This window comes from Chionomys nivalis, chromosome 11, assembly GCF_950005125.1.
Source record: "Chionomys nivalis chromosome 11, mChiNiv1.1, whole genome shotgun sequence".
NCBI lineage: Eukaryota > Metazoa > Chordata > Mammalia > Rodentia > Cricetidae > Chionomys > Chionomys nivalis.
The window spans coordinates 56620225-56634680 of NC_080096.1; the positions used below are offsets into that span (position 1 = coordinate 56620225).

At 43.1% G+C, this 14456-nt stretch overlaps 1 protein-coding gene across 1 annotated transcript; it reads left to right on the forward strand.

Moving 5' to 3' along the window:
- The first annotated feature begins 593 nt into the window (after positions 1-593).
- Positions 594-4603, forward strand: Klhl9 (kelch like family member 9). Its single transcript, XM_057784253.1, has one exon. The coding sequence runs from the start codon at positions 1068-1070 to the stop codon at positions 2919-2921; it is 1854 nt and encodes a 617-aa protein (XP_057640236.1). The 5' UTR covers positions 594-1067; the 3' UTR covers positions 2922-4603.
- The last annotated feature ends 9853 nt before the right edge of the window (positions 4604-14456 follow it).

Sequence of the window (14456 nt, forward strand, 5' to 3'; positions counted from 1 at the left end):
GGACAAGATTTGTACATTTAGGAGAAAAGAGTGGGCAAAATAAACTATAACATGTTTAATTATTGGAAAACTGTGTAACCACTTAAAATTATTGCTTGGACAAAGCAACCATCAATTATTTATGGCGGCATTATAGCTCCTGCCGAATATTCAAAATGTATCATTAGGACTAAATTTTAGTAACAAGTTAAATGATTAAAAACAAACCTTACAAGCAATATTTTAATTGAAGTGTTTATTGAGTGTGATCTAAACTGTAAAACTGTTTCTAAAGTAAAAAAAATTCGATGATACAGTGATTTATTCTGCCATGTTCTTCTCAGTTTTAACAAAGGCTACGTTTCGAGGCTGTTCTGCCAGAAGACGGTAGGCGGAAACCCTAAAAGGAACGTTCTTGAAAAGCATTCAGGAAACCTCCTCCGCAAGCGTAAAAGCACGCCTGCGCACTCCCCGCAAGCTCGCCAGCTGGGCCCCGTCCACGGCCGCGTTGGCGGAGCGTAACCCCGCCCCCAGCCCGCCCGCGCCCTTCCCCCATCCGCCCGCCCCCGAGCCCGGCCAGTCGCGCAGGCGCAGTAGCAGCGCAGCCGCTCCTAACCCGGGGGATCCTGGGATTCGGTCTTTCCGGAAGGACGGGCGAGGTGTCCGGTCTAGGCCGCCGTTCCAGGCCCGAGCCGCGGTTCCAGATCCTGCTCCAAGCCGAGCCGGTGGCCGTGACGACGCGGCGGGGGACATCCGAGGACGCAGCGGAGGTGCGGAGCCCGGCGGGCATCGGCGGCGGCGGCGGTGCGCAGGCCGTGACGGCCCCTCCCCCGCCCTGAGCGCAGCTGCGGCGGACGCCCGCGCGGGCCTGCCCGGGTGAAACGGTCCCGTAACTGCCTCGGGTTATGACTCAGCCGCACCGCCGTCAGATTTGAGCGGCGCTGCGTGGTCCTGCGGCGGGGCGGGCGTCCGTGGGCGCGGAGCGGGGCAGCTGCGACGACCGCTGGCCCTTGCATCCCGAGTCTGCCCGGAGCGGCCTCTTTGCCACGTCGGCGGCCTGCGGCTCGCGCCGAGCGCGGGGCTTTCACATGAAGGTGTCTGTCGGGAGCGGCGAGATGGGCGTCTCTGCCCACCTGCAGCCCTGCAAGGCGGGAACGACGCGGTTCTTCACCAGCAACACGCACAGCTCTGTGGTGTTGCAAGGCTTTGATCAGCTCAGGATAGAGGGGCTGCTTTGTGACGTGACTCTGGTGCCAGGCGATGGAGACGAAATCTTCCCGGTCCACCGAGCCATGATGGCGTCTGCCAGTGATTATTTCAAGGCCATGTTCACAGGGGGAATGAAAGAGCAAGATTTAATGTGCATTAAGCTTCACGGGGTGAACAAGATTGGCCTGAAGAAAATCATTGATTTTATTTACACTGCAAAACTGTCTCTTAATATGGACAATCTTCAGGACACCCTCGAAGCGGCCAGCTTTCTACAAATCTTACCCGTTTTGGACTTCTGTAAAGTATTTCTTATATCAGGAGTCTCTTTAGAAAACTGCGTTGAGGTTGGACGGATTGCCAACACCTACAATCTTATAGAAGTGGATAAATATGTAAACAATTTCATCCTGAAGAACTTCCCTGCGTTGTTGAGCACTGGGGAGTTTCTCAAACTCCCCTTTGAGCGGCTCGCCTTTGTGCTTTCCAGCAATAGTCTCAAGCACTGTTCCGAGCTTGAACTGTTCAAGGCAGCCTGCCGCTGGTTGAGGCTGGAAGACCCTCGGATGGACTATGCCGCAAAATTAATGAAGAATATTCGGTTTCCACTGATGACACCACAGGACCTCATCAACTATGTGCAGACCGTAGATTTCATGAGAACAGACAATACGTGTGTGAACTTACTTCTGGAAGCAAGCAATTACCAAATGATGCCGTACATGCAGCCAGTGATGCAGTCAGACAGAACTGCCATTCGGTCTGACTCTACGCACTTGGTTACACTAGGGGGAGTTTTGAGGCAGCAGCTGGTTGTCAGTAAAGAGTTGCGGATGTACGATGAAAGGGCACAGGAGTGGAAATCGTTAGCCCCCATGGATGCTCCTCGCTACCAGCATGGCATTGCTGTTATTGGAAATTTCCTTTATGTAGTTGGTGGGCAGAGTAATTATGATACAAAAGGGAAAACCGCTGTTGATACAGTTTTCAGATTTGACCCTCGCTATAATAAGTGGATGCAGGTGGCATCATTAAATGAAAAGCGCACGTTCTTTCACCTGAGTGCCCTCAAAGGACATTTATATGCGGTTGGCGGGCGCAGTGCAGCTGGTGAACTGGCCACAGTAGAATGTTACAACCCAAGAATGAATGAATGGAGCTATGTTGCGAAGATGAGTGAACCCCACTATGGCCATGCTGGAACAGTGTATGGGGGGTTAATGTATATTTCAGGAGGAATTACCCATGACACTTTTCAAAATGAGCTCATGTGCTTTGACCCTGATACAGACAAGTGGACACAGAAGGCTCCCATGACAACCGTCCGAGGACTGCATTGCATGTGTACCGTTGGAGACAAGCTGTATGTGATTGGTGGCAACCACTTCAGAGGCACGAGCGATTACGATGATGTTCTAAGCTGTGAATACTACTCGCCAACTCTGGACCAGTGGACTCCCATTGCTGCTATGCTAAGAGGTCAAAGTGATGTTGGAGTTGCTGTCTTTGAAAACAAAATCTATGTCGTTGGTGGATATTCTTGGAATAACCGTTGCATGGTAGAAATTGTCCAGAAATACGACCCAGAAAAAGATGAGTGGCATAAAGTTTTTGATCTTCCAGAGTCGCTTGGTGGCATTCGGGCGTGCACTCTCACAGTTTTTCCACCGGAAGAAAGCCCTGGGTCGCCCTCTAGAGAATCCCCGCTGTCCGCACCTTCAGATCGTTCTTAGATCCAAGGGAACACCTTTTCAGTGTGTCGTGGACATCCTGGTTCCCCTCCAGTTGTCTCTATTACTACCGTTAATAGACAAAAAGGTAACTTAGGGGTGTTTGTTTGTTTATTAAATGACTAACAAGTATATTCTGAAAAATGTGTTAAATATATTTAGCTGTTTAACAAGTGGAAAAGATCTATAAAAGTTGTCTTTTGTGGTGTTACATGTCCGGTTGTAGGTGATCATAGTGGATGTGTAATTGTCGGTTATGCTACAAAGCTGAAAGTTTTGATTTGACTGAAACATCAAATGGAGGTCCCCTGTTATAAACTAAGATAATACAAGATTGCCAAGGTTCAGCCACCTCCCTCTTGGATAGTTTTTGACTGTTTGTTAAATAGGCTATGTGATCACTCCTAGAGTATATTAAGTATCTTAGGTAGAAAAAGTAGTAAAAATATTAGAACAGTCAGAATTTGTTATCTCACTGGAGAAAAAAATTTAAAGTGTGTACACAGACATGCTCACATAAAATTCATGTGTACATAAATATAAACTTTTAGGATGATAGAAACTTCGACTGTAGTGGAAATGAACTAATGTTTTCTTCCAGAAAGCAGCTAATTTTATTTTGATGGAAATTCAATCCAGAGAGTTAGTGTCCTAAGCAAAATTTAGATAGTTAAGGGCTACAACAAATTGACAGCCAAATTTGTCATTTGATGAGATTGTTTCTTTAAATGAAATTTAATTAGTTTTTCTGTATACTCTGCAGTTACATGTATATACATTATTTAGCAAAAGCCAAGTTTCGGAGAATTATTTTTTCTTAATTTTTTCATGAAATTCGGCAATGAAAGTTAAACATTCTGAACAAAGCTATAGGATTTTGAGTGTGGCCTCCCGCCTTTGTCACTCTGACATGCTTGTTGTCTGATTCTGAGTGCCTGTGGGTGCTGCCGATGATGAGCATCCTGAGCTGTGTGAGCCCTCAAGGCTGAGGTCTGAGCAAACAGATCCTGTTCCATCAGATCAGAAATAGTCCTTGTCAGCCTTGACTCAAGACCCCCTAACAAGTAAGGCAGGGCTAAAGTAGACCTTCAGTCTTCAGTACTGTGGGAATACTTTGTGGCTGAGAATTACAGGGGAAAATCTTAAAGGGACAAATGGAATTATAGTGGTCCTTGGTAATAAGTGATACTGAGTATGTGCTTTCCTGGAAAAGTAGTTCAACTGAAGGAGAAAAAATGCGCATACATAGATGTGAGTATGGCCAGCCCTGGGAGAGCAGTGCCATTGACAGTCTGTCTCTTAATGGAATGCAGACCAAGGGAAAGGGTTTGACTTCTGGAATCTGAACTTTACTTACTGCCCATACAAGGGTTGATTTATTTTAATGCTCTTTATGATTTCTACATTGACAGAAAATTTCTTGCTTTCTGTGTTTTTGTAATGACTCCATTTTTTTATTACTTAGATTAGACATATTGAATACTTTTAGAAGTTAAGGTAAAAATTGCTAACTGTGTAATATGTGTATTGAATAAACAAGAAGAATGAATGCTTATGTATTTTGAATAGCTTCATTTTTCTCTTTGGTCAAATATCCATGTCCTTTTCCTTGTGATACCTATTAGAATTGCCTTGTTTTTCATATCAAGTTACAAAATTTCTTTAATAAAATTATTTAACCGGTATTTTCTTGTATTGCCTCCCCCCCCCCCAAGCTCTTAGTTTTACAAATAGAGGCTGTTCGGTTCATTTTTGAAACCAGAATTGTCCCTTCTGTATTTTGACCTTTGTGGATAGCTTTCTTGTGGTTCATTTTTTAACATGGAATTGATGTATTATTTTTCATGCTGACTCTGACATGCTGAGATGATATAGCACAGCCTGTTTTCTATGCTTTTCCTTCTCTTGCTAAAAGAGCATTTCTGCCTTCTACTCAGTACATTTGACATTCTCGTTCTGGAATTATTAGCAAGTGCTCCTTAGCCAGGTAAGCCGACTGCTCCGTCTGTATCACCCCAGTCTTAATTCACCTCTCCTTTTTCTTCCCAGTGTTCTATAGTTGATGGTCTCCACATCCTTCATGCAGGTAGCCTACTGATACAGTGTTACCGTCACTAATTAAACCCAGAACTCTTCTGAAGATGGGATTTTTAAGTGAGTTTGAAATGACTGATATTTTCATTGTGAACATTTTTTCACAATGAAAATATTTCATTATTTTTCATTATAAATATACTTTCATAAATCTGATTTTTAAAAGACCGAACAAACAAAGGGGTATACAAGCAAATATCATTACAAAACATTTTTAACATTTGTTTTTTTTAGTAAATTTTCAATATTTATAAGCTTTTCTGATATAAAAATAAGATTTGCCTTACAAAAAAAGCAGGAAAATAAAGCATAAAATAAAAATTAGCCTTGATTTTACATGCCAGTCATAATCTCTGTGAATATTGGGTTCATGATACTTACACATAAAAAGACAGTGGCAAGTTTTAATGCTGCCAATCCAAGTTTTAAAGACAAACTATTATCACTATGATTTGCTTGGTATTTCATGTGTAGATATTAAATGATATGCATGGGGTTTTTCTCTTAATTGCCTCTCGTTGTGAATGGCAGATTCTGTTGGAAGTAGAGAAGCAGGATTGTATATTTAAGACCAGTCTAGGCTGCATAGTGAGACCCTGTCAAAAAACTAAATAAATTGCGTTTTCATGCAGATGAAGTCAGGCTTGGATTTTTCTTGCTTTCTAAGAGTGTAGTTTGTTCATTGGTCATATTAAAACTTTCCTGGATTATAACTGGAAGTACTTTGTTCTCATGAAATAAAAAATATGTTGCTACAGAACATTTCTACATTTCACAAAGTATCCTTAGCTCCACTAAGACTTTGGGGATGCATTTACATCTGAAAGGGTCGTGTTTCCTCTTACCTGTGAAGCTTGTTGAGTTTGCATCTTAAGGCTGGAGAGATGGCTCAGTACTTAAGATCCCTGGATGTTCTAACAGAGGACTGGGGTTCAATTCCCAGCTCTTGCATGGTGGTTCATAACTATCCATAGGTAACTCCAGTTCCAGCGAATATGGTGGTCTCTGACTTCTGTGGGCGCCAGACATGCACATGGTACACACATGTACATGTAGGCAAAACACTCATAAATCTGAAAAAGTTATATGTGTTAGGATTGTAAGTAGATGTTTTAAAACTGGTTTGCACATTAAATAGGTGGTAGTTGTGGCCAATGGCATTTTATATTTTGTGTACATGTGTGTATGTGGGTTCACATGTATATATGTAGGTTCGTGTGTATATGTGTACATGTGTATAGTTTATTGTGTGCTTGTGTATGTGATTTCAAATGCATGTGTAGATTCCTATATGTACGTGCATGTGGAGGCTAGAGGCGGAAGCAGGTGTCTTCTACAATTGCATCTCCACCTTATTTTGTTTTGAGACAGGGTCTCTCACTGAACCTTCAGCTCATCAGTTCAGCTAGACTGGCCGGCCAGAAAGCACTAGGTGTCTCATCTTTATTTCTACAGCACTGGAATCAACCCTTGATTTTTATGTAGGTCCTGGGATCCAAATGGGTTCTTGTGCTTGTATAACAAGTGAGCCATCTTCCCAGCCACAGCAGACTAGTTTAGAATTTTAATTTAATCAAAATGAAATGTTTGAAAATGTGTATCCATACAGTATTTAACTTTATGAAAGTGCCATAGTTTTTACACTTTATATATTTGACCATTTACCCCCAAACTTGACCACTGTAAAATAAACCAGCTTTAAGTTTCAATTATTGTGCATAAAACTTTATTCCATGTATTACCAGGTATGCATTCTAAATAAACCTGAACAGTGTTGAATTTTTCTTAGTTCCTGTAAAGTATTTGCAAGAGTGCTGGCTGCATTTGTAGCAGAACGGTGCTCGGGGTGGCGGGGGGAGTCTTAGGGTCTCCTTTGCTGTGATGAACACCTTGACTGAAAGCAACTTGGTAGGGGTGGGGGATCTTAATCACTGAGGGCAGTTAGGGCAGGAACCTGGAGACGCAGCTGAAGCAGAAGCTATGGAGCTCCTATGGCTTGCTTAGCCTGTCTTCATAGAACACCCAGGACCTGGACCTGGGCCCATGTCTATCATCAGTCAAGAGACCGTCCCACAAACTTGCCCACAGGCCAATTGGTGGAAGCACTTTCTCTCTCTAGGTTGAAGTTCCCTCTTCCCAAGTGACTGCAGCCTGTGTCAGGTTGACAAGGTCAGCACAGGGAGCGTTCAGAGGGAAACTGCAGTTCTGGTTGTCTCCCTCTGGGTCCACATTAGCTTCCAGTAGCTGCATTATTGGAGGAATAGTTCATATTTTATTAATTTGTTCCTGGGTGTTTTGTTTGTTGCATTTTGAGACAGGGTCTCACTAGCCCTTGGCAGGCCTGGAAGTCACGTAGATCAGATGGCTGGCCTTGAACTAAGAGAACCACCTGCTTCTGACCGCCTAGTCCTGTGATTAAAGTAACTGCCACAGCTGTTCCTGTCCTGCCCGAATTGTCCTGTCTCCTATAGAGAGTTTCTCTTCATGAATGGCACTTTGGAGACTGCTGCTTAGTTTCTAGTTTTGGGGGTTTTCGTCATATTGAAAGGGGGAATGGCAGTGTGAGAAAACCACTAAATATGATTGGCCGGTAGGCAAGGCTGTGGACGTTTTCTTGATTGATTGATGTATATGAGGGTCCAGCTCACTGTGGGCAGGTGTCCTGGGTTGTATAAAAAAAAAAAAAACAAACTGAGCAAGCCATGGTAACAAGCCAGTAAGCATCATTCCTCATGTTCCTCTGTGTTCGCTTCAATTCCTGCCTCCAGGTCGCTGTCCTGAGTTCCCTTCGTGAAGGACTTTAAACTGTAAGCTAAGATAAGCCCTTTCCTCCCCCGGTTGCTTTTGGTCATGGTTTATCATGGCAGTAGAAAGCAAAGAGGAACAGATCTTTAAATTGTGACCAGAACTGCCCATCTCCTATGTTTTGACCTTTGGGAAATAGTTTTAATGTCATGTTTTTATGTTGCAAGAAGTGTTTTCCTATCTTGCAGCCTTGCCAGTGATGCCTCTGACGTGCCAAGCTGACATTTACTGCTTCTCTCCTGTTCAAGTAGCTTTCCATTCTGGTTAAAATGGAGATGTTTTTATTCTAAATCTATATTAAAAATTAGTTTAAACTGTTAATATTCTCCATAGTGGATACTTATCCATCATTTTCCTGTGAACATGTATTAATGTGCAATTTTGGTTTATTTTCACTGTGGTAGTGGAGTTGACACTGTTATTTGCTTTTTTAAGGCAGGGTCTCATGTAGCCCAGGCTGGCCTCAAACTCTGTGTTGCCAGGGATAATCCTAGACCTACCCACCTACCTTCCTTCCTTCCTTCCCTCCTCCCTCCCTCCCTCTTTCTCCCTCCCTCCCTCCCTTTGTCTGTCTGTCTGTCCATCTCTTTAGACAGGACCTCTCTGCAGCTCTGGCTGGCCTGGAATTTGCTAAGTAGACCAGTCTGTCCTTGAACTCACAGAGGTGTCCCGTCGTCGTCGTCGTTGTCGTCCCCCGCTTTTGAAATACCTCACCTCTGTTTAGTTCTTGGTCTTAGCTTTTGGTTGTACCTCATGGACATCTTCTGGATGGATTAACTCCCTCCTGTGACACAAGGTGTTTTCTAATGGGGTACCACCCATCTTTCTACACAATAGTGGAACCTAACGTGAAAGCAGGTTTTAGAGATCAAAAAGGAAAACCTGATTTTACTTGTTACAGCAGTATGGTGTTTGAAACATTTCTATAGTTCCAGTGACTATGTTTGTGGATTGCAACACCTTAATTGCTTACAGAGCCTTTAATAAAATTTCTACTTATTGCTCTAATTTCTGTTTCCTCTCTCCTCCCATGTCTATGTATTTTAGCCTTGTCTTTTACTCTGTTTCTGTATGACCCCAAGGGACAGTACAGTGTCACATTCCTGATGTTCCAAAAGAGTTTTGAGATGCCAGCTGAACAGTGACTTCTAGAGGACACAATCCCCGCATAGTCCACGATCCTGTACTTTCCATTTGACTGTTGTTATTGCTGTTGTTATTGTTGAATGTTCGCAGTTCACACCCACACAAGACTGGCAGCTCAGAAACCAGAGGCAGACACTCGGTAGAGCCGTGAAAAGTGGGTGTGTAGGCAGCACATTGCTGCCTGCTGAAGTTTCAGGCGTGGAAGAATTGATATTTTAGTTTCCAATGTATGCAACTACTAAAACCAAATCAACAGCCATCAGACACAATCTCTCTGAAAAGGGAGTAGTAAATCGGTTTCTTCAACTGATGTTATGGCCGCTCCTGCGGAGCCTTGGAAAGCTTTCTATCTCACTGCTTTTCCACTGCTTTTCTGCTCAAAGTGTTTCCTTTTTTTACAAAAGAAAGTACAGTTTGTTAAATATACTACTACACTCACAAGGTTAAGTAAAGTGCTGGTATCAAAGGTGCTTAAAATGTGTGACTAAATGGGATTAACATCCTTGATTTAAGAACAAATTAAAGGTTTAAGGTTTCTCTTGAGTATGAGTCAGTGTTTAAACTTCCCCGCTTTACCAAGCAATACAAACTGGAAGCTGACCGTATTTATAAAGAATAACTTCTGACATCATGACAACTGTTTTCAAAGATAAACTAACAAACTAATAAAATTCAAGTTCTTCCTGCACAAAAGTGCAGTTTCTCCTTTTTAAACAGTTTCTTTTATAGCTGAAGCAGAAAAATGTTCTTGAGTGAATCTTTACAGTCTTGAAGTATGTTAGTAAATGAGAACCAGCTCATCAAAATCGGGCCTCAAGTCTCTTCCCCCCACAAGCATGACTACGCATTGTTCAGTGGAGATTGGCTCCTGGGCACATCTCCAGCAGCCAGGCTGGCTTCCTCATGTCAGGGCCTCTTTCATTTCCTGTACCATACATTACCAGAAATTCCAGCTACTGATTAGGTCCTAAAACAGTTAAGATCAGAAAACAGAGGTAGCCTGAGCCTTTGGGATTTGTTACTCTTGATTTGTCTTGAGGAAACCTGCAAATATTATCATGTCTTTGACAGAAAATAAGGATAGGTTCCTCTGATTTGGCATGGAATTGTGCAGGTCTCCTGCTTCTGCCACCCTGACTTTGCTCTACCATCTCGAACACTAACCCTCTGGAACCATAAACTCAAATAAACTCTTCTTTCTGTAAATTTTCTGGGAAAGGGTGTTTTATCACAGCTATAGAAATGTGACCAATACTCCTGGTACCACCCTCGGTATTAGTTTCTTTCTATTGCTCTGATAAAACACCATGACCACAGCGACATAAGGCAGAAAGGGTTTATTTGGCTTATGATTCCAGAGAGGTGGATCTTTTACAATGGGGACGCCTGACAGCAAGGAAGTTGGGTGCCTGGAACAGCAAGTGGAGAGCTCACATTTTGAACTACGAGCATGGAAGAGAGAGAGCAAACTAGAAACAGTGTGAGTCTTTAAACTCTTAAATCTTGCCTCTGGTGGCATAATGCCTCCAACAAGGCCACACCTAAGCCTCCCCAAACTGCACCAGCAACTGGGAGCCATGTATTCAAATGCCAGAGCTTATGGGGGCATTATCATTCAAACCACTACCAGAGGGCCATGGGCTATCCAGTGTCAACCTCTGGCCTCCATGTGTGCAAACAGAGGTGATAGCACCCTCCAGTCATGCCTATATACCACACACACACACACACACACACACACACACACGCACACACGCACTCAGAGGGAGAGGGAGAGAAGAGTTGAGACAGTTTGTACACACTAAGAATAAAGTTTAAGAACATTTTAGTAGTTTTCTGCAAATGCACGACCGCCTGCCAACGTGGGAAGACATGCAATTCATCAACTGCTTGCTGCTCATTTTTAATATATGTGTTCTACCAACTAGGAACTAACCCCAAAAGAAGAGTCCTAAATGCCAGAATCACCTCTTCCAGAAAGGCTGGAGAGTTGGCTCTCATCATTTTAAAGAAGCAGCACACACAGGCCGTTGTCCTGCACTTGCACAATAAGCTAGTGGCACCATTGCCACATGCTTCTACTGCAGCTTCTGAACACCATTTCCCGGTGTAGGCACATAGAAGGAATTCATCTTCACTACCCTCTTTACTTTGCCCTGTAAGAAATATTACAGGATCACGTGGGGCCAAAACAAATTTACAGAATCAGTGAACTTTCAGCATTACGAAAAAAAAAGTTCTCAGCCAGCTGAAATTACAAAATGAACCATGGGCTTCAGAGAACAAGAGAAATGGAGTAATTCTAGAGCAAAAGGGTATGGGAATTATAAAAGGAACTGAAAATGCAAAACTTGTAACACTGTACAGAGACGAAATAGCTTTATATTAAAATGTGTGTGTGTGAGCGAGAGAGAGAGAGAGAAAGTTGAACCATTTCTATCTCTCCAAGCCTCAGTTTCCTCTGTATTAAAATGAGATCAAAGTGTTTACAAAATTGTTCTAAATAGCAAACAAAAACACACATTGTAAAGCACCTAGATACTATCTTCCTTAGTGTAGTATTTTAAATATGGCAGGTCTCTGTTAAGAGCTGAACTGATCAGCTAAGACTTTGTTTGAAGCCCAACACTTCCGGAGAAGTAACATACCTTGGCAGTCAATAATAGACTGGGACCAGGGCCTTGGGAGAGCTGTGAATTCGGATCCTGAGAAGCCAACTCTTCCTACTGTAAGTGGCTCTGACTGCTGTGTGCTTGATCTGCAGTGCTCTTGAGATACCCTGTGTTCCCCTTGTGCAAGGCTATTCCACTAGCCTCCTGCTGACTTAGTCCCATGGTATGGCGGTTTTCTGCTGACTGCACCATTGCTGCCCTGGAAGTAGTAGATAAGGTGCTGTGCTTCTTACTAAGTTTGCTTAGCATAAGCTATAGCTTGTGCAAGACCTCCCGATTCCAAACTTTCTTCCCCATCCTCTATCCTCTTTACCATTTGATCTCATGGTCCTCTCTCAGGACCCTATCTATCACTGAAGAACAACCTGCTGATCCAGGTCAGCTATCCCCCAATATTTCTTTACTGGCTGTGAAAATACTGTTTCTTTCTCTAAAATTGATTGGGTCTCTGTCCACTACTCAGTAACTGACTTCAAAGCAAACAATATAAAAGGACAGTTTTGTGTTATGAAGTCTAGAGAGGCAGAAAGCACCATAGCGCAGGAGAGCTCTTCCTTTTAAGGAAGTCTTCTTATGTTTATATGGTGACGGTGACTGGATGGGGAAATGTCTGGAAGAAAGTGCATAAGACCTGTGATGTTTAGTTAGCGATTGGGCAGCCACCACCCTTGCCTCAGCATCCGGGATTCATTTCCACATCACTAGGATATTGTCACTCTGTCCCAGGTGACCTTTGCCATCTCTTCACTTTTCTGCCTGTTCACACATAGCTCCTTTCTGTTCTATCTGGTTTCAGCTCAGTGGTTTCCCTAAAGAGCTATACATCGAAAGCAGAAGTTAAATATCTCTATGTTTTGTCATGCATCTGCTATAGAGCCCTCAAAATATCTGCCCCATATCATTTAATGCCACACTTTTAAGTATGCAGGATGTAGTGCTTCCTGTCGGGGACAACTTTGAAAAAAATAATCTCTTGCCAGAGTGGGGGCACGGGAATCAGAAAAATAAGTAAAGAGTGTGAAGATACAAGTAAAATAATAAAACAGAAAACAGGATAGTACTGGGAGGGCGTTCCAGTGAATACTGAAGTTGCGGGTGTTTAATTTTCCATACACTTTTATACCCCAATATAAAAGGGGGAAAAGGCAACAAAAGACTTCTTTAACATGGTAAGCTACAAAGGACAACTTGAACAGTTACTTGCTTCCACACTTTGAGACATCAAGTCATTAGCATTTTATTGTTTAGGCAGTGAAGCCACCCTTGACCATGTATCCTAAAAGCAGCCACTCCCCAGGTAACCTGCAATTCGAAAAGAAGGAGCAAAAGTACACTTGCATATCCTGGCCATCTGTCAGGGGGAAAGGGATCTTCCTGTATGAGCTATCTCACTGTCAAAAGAACCAAGTAACCACATCCTGATTCAGGATGTGTAACTCTTGATTATTGCTAGCAAAATTGGGCGACCTCTAACTCTTTGACCTTCAGAGAAGATGGAAATAGGCTCACATTTTTGGGCCTCCACAGCTTGTGGGTCAAGGAAAACTCAGGGAAGAGTTGTACCTGGAGAATAACTGTACCAGGCTGGGGGTGGGGGGTGGGGCAGATTCTGATCGTGTAGAAACCCTAGCACTGATTGGGGTTTTTCTTCATGATGCAGAGACAAGTTTTTTGGTAATCCTAACAGTTGCCTATTGTACCTTAAAAAGACTTTTATAAAAGTATATATCATGATACTGAAATCGTTTACCTATCTTAATAGCAATCTTTAAAATCACTTTTCTAAAATCTAGAAGAACCATCTAGGATGAGTTCTGGAGAAGACTGGAGAGCAGTCCCTCCTCACGTGGGAGTAGCTCTAACTTGGTGCTCAGCTAGGAAGTGACTGCCGGTAGGAATACTGGAAGGTAACTGGTGTCCTGAGCCAGTGACATGTGCAGATGCCCAGCATGCTTCCCACATCTTTCTCTCCCTCCAGAAGTGTCCAGTTGCTCTGCTCATTCACACTCGGTAGCCGTTTTCCCCATCCTTGTGGTATCTGCCCTTAGTTTCCCCAAAAGAGAACACAAATTAAAAACAAAAGCTGAATGGAAGTTGTGGTTTTGTAGAAATTCCTAAAGGAGGGATTACTTTTCCTTTACCTTCAGATGAATAATTTTAAAAAGATGTATTCATATTTTATGTGTATGGGTGTTCTGCATGCACGTCTGTCTGTGCATCATGTGTACATAGTGCCTGAGGGTGCCAGGAGAGGGTGTCCAATCCCTTGAGACTGAGGTGACAGGTGGTTGTGAGCCTGTCCTCTGGAGGAGCAGCCAGTGCTCAGAACTGCTGAGCCGCCTCTCCAGCCCTAATGTAGAATACATTTAAAAATTACTGTCTGTTATCTGTTAAGATGATGTCACTAGCAGCTGGTGATGGTGGTGCTCGCCTTTAATCCCAGCACTCGGGAAGCAGAGGCAGGTGGATTTCTGTGAGTTTGAGGCCAGCCTGGTTACAGAGTTTTTCAGGATAACCAGGGCTGTTAACACAGAGAACACTGTCTCAAACAAAAAAGAAAAAAAAAATGCTGTAACTATAGCTGTAGCCAAAAGGAAATCAGAAGCTGGGCCATTTTCTTCTTTTGCTGAGAAAGTAATACCAGAGAAGAACTCCACTACCTGCCAGGAGAGAGGCCAGTCAAGCCTGGAGACCTGTTCATATTCTGTCTCTGTAGAAATCCACCTCAGGTTATAAGCAATCTCTTCCACGCAATGAGTTTATTCCTGCAGCAGAATGGACGCATTTACTTTGCTTTTGTATCTTGTAGAAACACTCCCTA